At 44.9% G+C, this 10,045-nt stretch overlaps 1 protein-coding gene across 1 annotated transcript; it reads left to right on the top strand.

Moving 5' to 3' along the window:
- The first annotated feature begins 4,802 nt into the window (after window positions 1-4,802).
- On the top strand, window positions 4,803-9,973 carry CST7 (cystatin F). The gene is made up of 4 exons (XM_050314701.1): window positions 4,803-4,950; window positions 6,767-6,939; window positions 7,195-7,311; window positions 7,771-9,973. The coding sequence occupies exons 1-4, from the start codon at window positions 4,875-4,877 to the stop codon at window positions 7,849-7,851; spliced, it is 447 nt and encodes a 148-aa protein (XP_050170658.1). The 5' UTR covers window positions 4,803-4,874; the 3' UTR covers window positions 7,852-9,973.
- The last annotated feature ends 72 nt before the right edge of the window (window positions 9,974-10,045 follow it).

Raw genomic sequence — 10,045 nt, 5'->3', positions numbered from 1 at the left:
GACGCCTAGTTTGACCACGTAAATGGCTGTTTAGCAGCTCTAACCCTCTGCAACTTCCCCTGTTGAGCTCATATCACAAAACCTCCCACCTCTGAGACAACCTCGTCCCTCTTTTCATAGAAACAGTGGCTTGCTTCCTTCAGGGTGACTCTAAGGGAGGAAAAGCATTTGTAAGCGGCAGCTTTAAATGTTCTCATCAGTAAACTAGATAGAGACTTGCTAACTACTCTTAGTTGATCGCTGTGGTAGCTGGTGTCTAACAGAGAGTTCTTGCCCAATAGACTCTGGTCCACAGCAGGAAGCTCCAGCACTGCTGAAACTCTACCATTTAGCAGCACTGATGCTGAGATTAGCTCAGCTGGTTAGAGCACGGTGCCAATAACACTGAGGTTGTGGGTGTGATTCCCATATGGGCCACTCACGTAAGAGCTGGACACAGCGCCCACACAGTGATCCTTGTGGGTCACTTCCAACTCAGAATATTCTGTGATTAAGTGTCTGCCTAACCCTGTGGCTCTCCCCAGGCAGTTTCCAGAGCAATAAGACATATTTCTAGGTCAGTCTCCAGAAAGGACTCCAGCCAGATAACATAACTAATGTTTCTGTGCTCTTCAGATGGAGAGGATGGGAGGTTTGTTCATGTCAAAATTACCACAATAGCCTCAAGGTAAAACATGGAGGGGTCTTTTCATATGACCCATCCTATAGGTAACCCACAGTGCAATCTCTAGGCAATATCTGCACTGCAGCTGACAGTGCTGCTGGCAGATAAACTGAATGATGTTGCAGTTGTACTCCTCAGCCCAGCCAGTAATTTCTTCTCTCCTGTCTTCTCAAGAAATATATGGTAACCAGATTATCTTCAAGTCTTCCAGACTGCTTTCATATTTAATGGAATTCAAAAGTTATTGCTGGTATTAAAAGACAGATGCAACTGCATGAGTCTTGATCCCTTTGAAAAACCTTCGCTTCTGTAGTGGAGGCACAGGTGGGGTCCTGGTGAGGTACAAAACATCTGGCAGAAAAGGCAAGGGAGTATGAGGCAAATTCTCTGGTTTGAGGCCAACTCACCAATTCCTCCTGTTCATCCTATTGTTAGTGAGTACACAAATTCACAACTGTGTGGATATGCACATACTCACACTGCTGACGTAATGCTACGTAGGGACATATGCTCTGTACCATTTTCCTGTTTCCCGTACACCTCAGCAAACTTATTCAGCCACATACCTGCTCAGAAGGGTATCAAGCATCCTGTGGCTACTGTAAAGCTGCTGCTATATGAACTGCATGGTTTTCCAATTACAAAAGGCCAGCTAGTGAAGTGTTCCTGCTGTAGGAGCAGCTGAGTCCTCACCTCAATTCTTTACCCTTGTCCTTCTTTCTAGAACTGTCTTTCCTATGCATCTCAACATATTTCGGCATCTGCAAAGTGCAGGTCTTGAGTGTGCAAGATGACATACCCACTTCTTTCGAGTTTAGGCTTAAAAACTGAAAATTAAATATTGTGGATTGCATTTACAGGAGTATAATTCCAACAGGATCCCTTGCAGGTCCAGTTGGCATTATTCCAGGAAGCCATGGTAGCAACTGCTGGGTTGTGCTCTGTGGAAAAAGGTCTGGCCCTGAATAACAGAAGGAAAAAGTGATGATGAAGTTCCATGTCATGCACAAAATGTAATGAAAATCAAATATCAATACTGTGGATTTTGCTTCTTCAGTAAAAAAGAGAATATAATTATACCCTTGGCTTAGGGATAATAGAAGTTTGGTGGGATTCTTTTTTATTTTAATCAAAAAAGTCCCCACAGTTACCCACTGTTTCCAAAGCCTCTAGTAACTCACACCAACAGTGAGAGAAAGAAGGTAATGACCCTGCAAATTTCCTTGCAGAAAAGAGAGGAGGCTTGGTATAAGCTTGCAACAAACATCTCCTAATCACACAAAAAAAACAAACACGAGGGTTCTCCTGTGTGTGCAAGACTTTTAAGGCCTGTATAATCCAGCTTAATGAAGAAAGATCACAAATTTGATTTAGACTGGCTCAGGACTAGCTATTTGATTAAAGCAAGTGCTCTGTTTACTCTGGGATAATCCGTGAGTCTTTCCTTGCCCACTTACTCTCATTCTCTCCCTGTTCAGGACATCTGCTCACACAGAAACAGACACATAATGGGAAATTTAGCGAGTGGAAACTACTCCACAGAGTTCCCCAAATGCCTTGTTCTGGAGTGAAGAAAGTGAACTACACATGAGTTCCAGGGAAAGTGGATGAAATTCCTATCAGTGACCTTGAAGGATCTTCAATTATAAGAGTATCTGACCCATTTTCTGGGGTTACATGTCAGACAAGGATCCTGCTCCTCCATTCCTCCTGCAGATGGATTTGGGGCACAGAGCAGTATTCTAGGAAATGACACCTGTTTGGAACTAGACATCACAAAGGGACTATAGTCCCAGTCTCCAGTCACAGATTTTTCCACAGCACAAGTTAAAAAAACCCAAGTATATCCATATAGAGGAGTTTGCAGCTATTTGTCTGTTTTTGGGGGAAGGAAGGGAGCTTTTTGGTGGGATTTTTTCGTGTCATGTTCTTTGTGCTTGTTACATAATTGTACCCAGCACTATTAATATTACTACTCATCAGTGAGTACTCTGTTACTTCCTAGGAGAAAAGAACTGGAGAAACTTCCTCAACAAAATCCTAAGAAGGGCAGCAGAAAAATACAAAACTTGATGTGGAGGAGCTACAAATGATCGATTTTATGGAAAGAAGGGAAGAGGGGGGGAAAAAAGGCGGGGAAAATGCGTCCTCCGAAGAGGCAGGCTGTGCTCCAGCACCGGGAATTACCGCCTGGTGCCCTCTAGTGCCATCACCGAATTAAGGTGGCCTTGCGACTCCACAGCTCCACAGCACCGCAGCTCCGCGCACTGCGCTACCTCTGCTAGTCACCGTCCCCACTCACACCAAACGCTGTCAAAGGGCTGCTCAGGATGCCCCAGGCGCTTCCTTAAAGTGAGGAAAGAATCTGCACTCCAGAAAGATTCCCCCCCCCCCCACCAAATCACTCACAGTAGGCCCCTTTCAACTCAAATCAAAAGGCCACTGTGAGCACACCAGGAAGCAAAAGGAGATGCAATGGAGGTCCCACAGGACCTGAACCACCTTCTGGTTCATCATGTGGTAGGGATCTGGTGACAAGGGTCCCAACCATGTCCTTCTTGCATGTTAGAGGTCCAGACTATAGGCTTAGGAAGGCACTCTTCCAGAGTCTCTCAGTGAGGTAGAAACTGTAGAGCACAGTTCTTCAGGAGAAAGGGAGGCCTGAAAATACCCAATTGAGACTCTACCTGTGTCGCAGTCATGGGACAGGCTACTACGTCAGCTCAAAAAAAAAAAAAAGAAAAGAAAAGGAGGGGGAGGAGGCAAAACCCTCTCAATACTGTCCTTCTCATTCTGTCTCAATGTTTTCTACGGGGTTTGGGGTTTGGAGTCTGATTCAGCAGACTTTGCAAGAAGGGCTGATGATAAATATGACACATCATGCTTCCTCCATTCTTTCCTGGTGGGACATTTCAATAGAGTGTTTACTAATCCCTTCCTACAAGGAAACTCCAAGATTATTTTCCTCTAGCCTCTTATACACCATGTACATTGCCCTGCATTAGGACTTTACGTGAGGCAGTCTTTGGTCAAAAAGGAGCAGGATTCATTGTTGGGGCAAGTGAAAGGCAGCCATCACCTTCCTGTTCACCTGTGATAGGAGAAATAGAAACATTACTCACAGCATTCTGCTACTCACAAATAATCTTAGAGAAGTCTCAGAGAATCAGAAGGGATGTATCTCAAGCAAACAAGAACTTTGGTTCTGCTGCTTTTCAGTATCACCTGAAGCAAATGCACACACACAGACTGAGGTCCACCCCTTCTAAACCCTTTAGGGAGACAACGGTTCATCTCCCAGTCTCCTGAATCTGTCAGCTGGTTCTTTCAGCTGGACCACAAATCTGGCATCTGAGCCCTTTCTCAGATTTTCAAGCTTCTCAGCATGGGCCGACACTCCCTAGAGAGCACCTCTCTGGAAACCAAGTACTGACACTGGGGAATTCAGTCCTAGACCTGAAACGCTCTGCAAGCCAGAGAGACAAAATACCCCTATCCTCATGTTTCCCTTGGTCTCTTCAAAGCATCTAGAGAAAACCTCTTCATCTCTGAACCTAACACAGCCCTTTCCTCTTGTCATAACACCTTCTGTAAATGTAGGGCACGATGTTCTCCTCTACCATCGAAACCAAAATCTTCTCTTACTGGCTTTGCTCCACTCAGTCCCCTTGGGTAGGTAGCCCTAAAACTTTTGTGTGACTTTCACCCAAACCCCACATCTCCACATCAGGAGAAGCAAGACACTGGACTCATCATCTCTGTCAGGCTTCTCCACATACAGATGCACATATACAAGCCAAGGCCTACATCCACAGGGCTCATTGCCCATTTCTTAGGGATTAAGTTTCCCCCTCAGTCTTAAAGCACATGACTGTTACACTCCTCACTCCCACACCATTTCCCAGTGTTATGTCACACATATCTGCCTACGCTTCTGCACAACCCCTGAGGATCACAAAGCAAAAGTCCCTGTCTAATGCAAGGCTGGTGCTGCTATCACCAAGCCAGAGCTTTGTGGCTGGGCTTCGATGTATGTGGTCATCAGCAGGAGGCAAAGTCGGCATCAGAGCTGTGATGACTCAGAAGTTTTAGGGTGATTTTTTTTTTCTTTCCCCCACAGCCAATAAGAGCACTCACAGAGGCATAACTTCTCCAGCAGGAAGTAGAGCAGTCACTCTCCTGGCTGACAGGCTCCTATGAACTGGTGGAGATGGCAGTGAACTTCATCTACAGTTGTATTGCACTTTGCTGCTTAACACTCTGGAGCTTCAACGGGATTTCAAGTGGTAAGAGTGGAAAATAATTGCTGTTTTGCTCGTGTTTTAGGTTCTGTGAGTGCTGCTACCTCACGCACTGGTCAATAACAGCCCTTCTCCAACTCCATGATCAGTTCAGACTGCAGCTGAAATCCAACTGTTGAAAAGACTTTCCTTGTAGTTAAGCATGCTCTCTCCATGGATATCAGTTACGGATTTTAAAGTCAACTTACGGTTTTAACTCATTTGTCAGTATTTAAACTCTGCACGACCTTAAATACTAAATCTAAAGATTGTGAGTAACAACTTGATTGCTAAGTACAGATGGGCACTTGAGTGCCGATTAGCCGACTTTAATTAAGCATTTTTCTGTATCGTTTCTTTCTCTGCTGAGCAAGGAAACTCTTAATTGCAGACTGCCCTTAAATCTTTAGAATGGGAGCTGCAGGCAGGAGTGTTTTTCTCTGAAGGTTTTAGTTGACTTCAGTTTCACTTTGCCTCCCATATACAGAAAATGCACTTGCGGATGGTGTTTGGTTAGCCAGGAGATTTTTGTTTCTGCTGTGGTTTCCTTTAGGTGTTGCAGAGGCATGCAGGAACTCTGCTGCATCTTAAGTGTAAAGATAAGGCCTAGCCTTGTTTCTAGTAAAGGGGAAGAGGTTCTGAAAGCACCTGATGAGAAAAAAAAAATCAATTTGTTTCGATCTGCCTGTTTGTTTCACTGCAGGCTGGGAGGGAGTATCTACAGGATTGCTCTCTCGTACTGCAGAAACAAGGTCTCAGAAGTATTACTTAAGGAAGAAAGCACAAGAGAGGTCCTCTTAATACAACATTCAGCTCATCTCTGCAAGAACAGTCCTTGCTTGCTTTATAAAAGGGATTGCCTGTTAAGTTTGAGGAAGAAAAGAATCTAACCCTACTATCATCCACCAGGAGGAACAGGAAGAGGGCTGGCTTCTCTCTCTTTCTCCCTCTTTTCACATTTACAAATCTAGAAGCAAGGATGGTGTCTGAAACATTTATACTCTGGCCCTAAGCATCTCCTGGTAGAGCCGCAAGAGTTTTCTGCCCAAGTCATGAGATCACATCCTCTGGGCCTCTAAGTATTGTAGGTGCCTGTCCAGGTCATGCAGTACCTCTGCTCCTGCCCAGACCTGGATTACAAGCGTTTCAGCAATGCTGCAGATGCAATGCAAAGCAGAACCCTGCACTGCTATCTGACCCTCTGAGCCATTCTGCCTTGTGCCTGGAGCTGGGCCATCACCTTACACAAATTCAACTTTTTCAGGTAATGGCACTCAAAGGACACCCTCTCTTTTGTCGGCACATACAATGAGGGCATCTTCCCCTCACCTTGATCACCATCTAAATGCTTCTAACCTCAAGATGCCATCAAAGGCTTAAGGGTAGTGTGGGTGAGAAAGAACGTATATCTGAAAGATAAGATATGCAAACTAAGAGCAGCAGGGCTCTCTAGCCAGTGTTTGATATGTTATCCAAACTATACTGTACTCGGAACAACATGATCCATCTTTATAAGCAGATTCAAAGTCAGTTCTTCTATAAGCTGGGAGTTGTACCAGAGACTTTTAAATAATATTTGTGATACTCTGGCTTCTTCTAAGTCAGTTTGAGCTCTGCTATCACTTCTGGTAGCAGCTCTTTATGTCACTTCATTCCACCAGACTGTTTCACCATTTCAAACATATAAAGGAAAATTAATAGATGTGAGCAGAGTCCTTCTGAAGCACAAATGCATTGGACAAGTAAGAAGGTTAACAGGGCTAAAGGTCCCACCCTTTCAGGCAGCTGATGTGTTTTACAGTCATGTTTTGTGTTGTTTCAGATACACATGTACCACCACCTCATTCAACCATGAAACCTGGCTCCCCCATCCCAGTGAACATCAACAGCCCTGGCGTTCGCAAGGCAGCTCGCTTTGGGGTTTATAGATACAACAACAGTTCCAATGACCTCTTTCTGTTTAAGGATTCACAGATAAACAAAGCCATGGTACAGGTAAGAAGAGCAGACCTCTGGTGCTCCTTCAACCCATTTTGTAATTGACCCTCCTATGGCACACCCAAGACACGGCAGCCCTGATCCTCCTCAGGACTGCTATGAATGCCTAAAGCTGTCCTTCTATCACCTGCCACACAGGAGGGCTCTGTGTATGTGACATACAATTCTCAGATGTAGCACTTGATTCCTAGCCAAAATTTTGGCATCTCTTTCCCCTGCCCTTACTTTAATGGAGGAAACTACTTTCTCTAGATTGTCAGAGGGCTGAAATACATGCTCCACGTGGAAATCAAACGTACTGTGTGCGAGAAGAGGGAGCACTCCAGCCTGGACAGCTGTCACTTCCAGAGGAAAAAAAACCTGCAACAGGTGTGTCCAATTCCTTTGGGGGATTCAGTAACTGCTGGAGTAACTGGAGGTGATTCTTGGCCATGTCTAGCTGTATAATCACCTTCAGACCAGCTCTGCCAAGTCCCCATAGATGCACAAGCCTCTTCTCTGCAGAGCCAGCCAGGGTGAGGTAGGATTATCACCTCTCAAGCATCCAGGGCCAGCTCCTGTCTGCAAGGAGTTGAACTGGACATATCTACCTAGCCCATATCCCTGGGTAAAAGTGTGCAGAAATACAGTAGGTGCTAAATAGAGGTTTTCTGGGTGGGGGAAACCTTTACACAGGCCTTCCTGCTAGACATGATTACTTAGCAACCAGTACTTTTCCTAGGATAAAGTGGGCAGACAAAAAGATGCTCCTGCCCCATCATGGCCCGCAATGCTGAGACCAATCTTCAGACACCTGAACTTTCTCACTAATTCTCTTTTTATTTGCAGATGCTGAGATGCTATTTTGAGGTCTGGATAACACCTTGGTTACAGAAAGTACATGTCACTGTTGTTCACTGTCACCAATAGCTTTCCCCATGAGAGCCTGCTTTACAGGGGATTTACCACCATGAGTTTTTCCTTACCTGGACTGTCGACATCAATACTGAAGTGGAGAATGCACAGGACCACCCCAGAGCTTTTCTCTCAAAGTACATGGTTGCTTTTTTCCTTGAGAAAGACGCTCAAAAGTAACAAAGACCTGCCTTGACTGAATGTATTGCTATCCAGTTGTGTATCCCTTTTTCCAAAACTAAAGTGCACATGAACACATATTGTCATTGATTCACTGATGAGCCATCCATGCTCTGGCTGCATTTTCAAGCACATCCAGGAACTTGGTTTATTCTGTAATAACCTTCACAAAACCATGATGGAAGGAAGTCTAAACCACAGCACGTGTGACTACAATACTGAGGAAAGCTTTACAACAGTGGGATAGTTTGCCTGGGTATGCACACATGCACAGGTTTTAAGAGTCTCCTGTGCTAGGGAAAAGGTTAGACAGATCTATCAGGAATGCAAGAGGTAAACAGAAGTTCTTTTTTCAAGACAGAAGTATGAATAAGGATGTCTTGAAACATAGCCCAGAAATTACACAGTCTAACTAGTGCATCTAGTTTAATCAAATGCTAATCTACCCTATGAAAGGGCATCACTGCAAATGCCAAGATGAATAAACTTAATCATATTCCCAAAGCATAATTCTGCTGAGGTTAAACAACATAGTTTCACATAGGTTAATACGTGACATTTAATCTCTGGCAGACCACAGATTATATTCAGGTTCAGCAGATTGATGGTCTTCTCTGCGTGGGCATCCACCATTCCTTCAGCCTTCACTCTTCATTCATGGGCCAATTACTGCTTACATTGGACTAATGTCCTTATTAGCAAGGATTTGGGTAGCTACTCCCTTAAAACAGCAATAAAGTATGAGCCCATATTCAGTCATACACAGACCAAATGGAAAGGGTCCTGACCTTTCCACAAAGAGCATGTTTTTTTCCCCACAAACACTCCTTTTCTTCTGAGAGTTGTTGTCTTTCTGCAGCAATATTACAACTCCTATTAGCAGTAACAATTTCAGCCTTTGTAACAACCTTTCAGTCAAGAAAGGCCAGTGAAGGGCTCTAGGCCAAGGTCTGGGGATTTTAAGATGATCTATTAACAGCATAGCTGAGGTCTCTGCTCCAAGTAATCCCAAAGCAAACCTTTCCAAGCTGGACAAGTCTCAAGTCCTTCTTCAGAAACATTATTTGTGATGAGCAGGTGGCCCACCAGCAGGTCAAATTCAGCATCCAGTGCTAGAGAGGCAGCTGTGCTGCATCTTGTCTTTGGGAACAGCAGTCTCTTGCCTGAAAAAAAAAACAGTGCTCAAAAGCAAGCTCGTGAAGGGTCATGAAAGGACGTAGTTTAGTGCTACATTCACCCAACACACAAGCCACCACTGACAGCCTGGTGCCAAAGACTATAGTGGCTTGAGTTGTTCAGGAAGCAGGAAAGCCAAGCCACAGCTAAGTTTGTAGGAAGGCAAGATGTCAGTAGTGCTCTCCGAATCTCAAAGGCGTTATTAGTGTCTTGGTTTGAAGACAAATATTGGGAGGCAAACTCCAATAAAATGAATTCCCTCCCCTTTTTATTCACATCCCCTCCCTAATACAGAGAGACAAAAAAAAAAAAAGAAAAAAAAGCGAGGAGGTTTTAAGTGAAAAAATTAACAGTTTACTAACAAGAAAATATAGCAGCACCACAAAGATACAAGGGAAATGGCTTACCCCCAAAAAAGGAGTTCACCGCATCAGTTGGTCCTCCGGAAACAACGAGGAAAGAGAATGGTGGAGGGTCCCCCCTGCCAATCACTCCTGTCCACCCCACCAAATGAAAGAAAACAATGGGAGAACAGGGGCAAAAGCAAAAAAACAGGAGAACTGTGCTGCTCACAGGAGCCACAACACCAAACTGGCCACACCACCCGGTTTAGCCTACTAAACTAAAACTGCAATAGTGGTACCATTCAGAGTCTCCTTGTTCCCTGCCAGGTGTTACCCCCGACGCAGTGCCTTGGCCCGCTTGCATGACTGGGCTGTGTAGAGGCGGCAGGGGCTCGGGCACAGGCAGTGATTCCTCATGGCAAGTGAACAGCAGCAGTTCCCAGTGGCGCTCTGGCGGTCCCGGGCACACTCTGGCTGCGCTGGTGGGACTGTGCCAGGGTGGCAGTTGG

The sequence above is a fragment of the Myiozetetes cayanensis genome, unplaced genomic scaffold (assembly GCF_022539395.1).
Source record: "Myiozetetes cayanensis isolate MyiCay16 unplaced genomic scaffold, myiCay2020 scf2-11, whole genome shotgun sequence".
Taxonomy (NCBI): Eukaryota; Metazoa; Chordata; class Aves; order Passeriformes; family Tyrannidae; genus Myiozetetes; species Myiozetetes cayanensis.
Note: the sequence above shows the minus strand (reverse complement) of the source record. Positions and strands in the feature narration are given on the sequence as shown.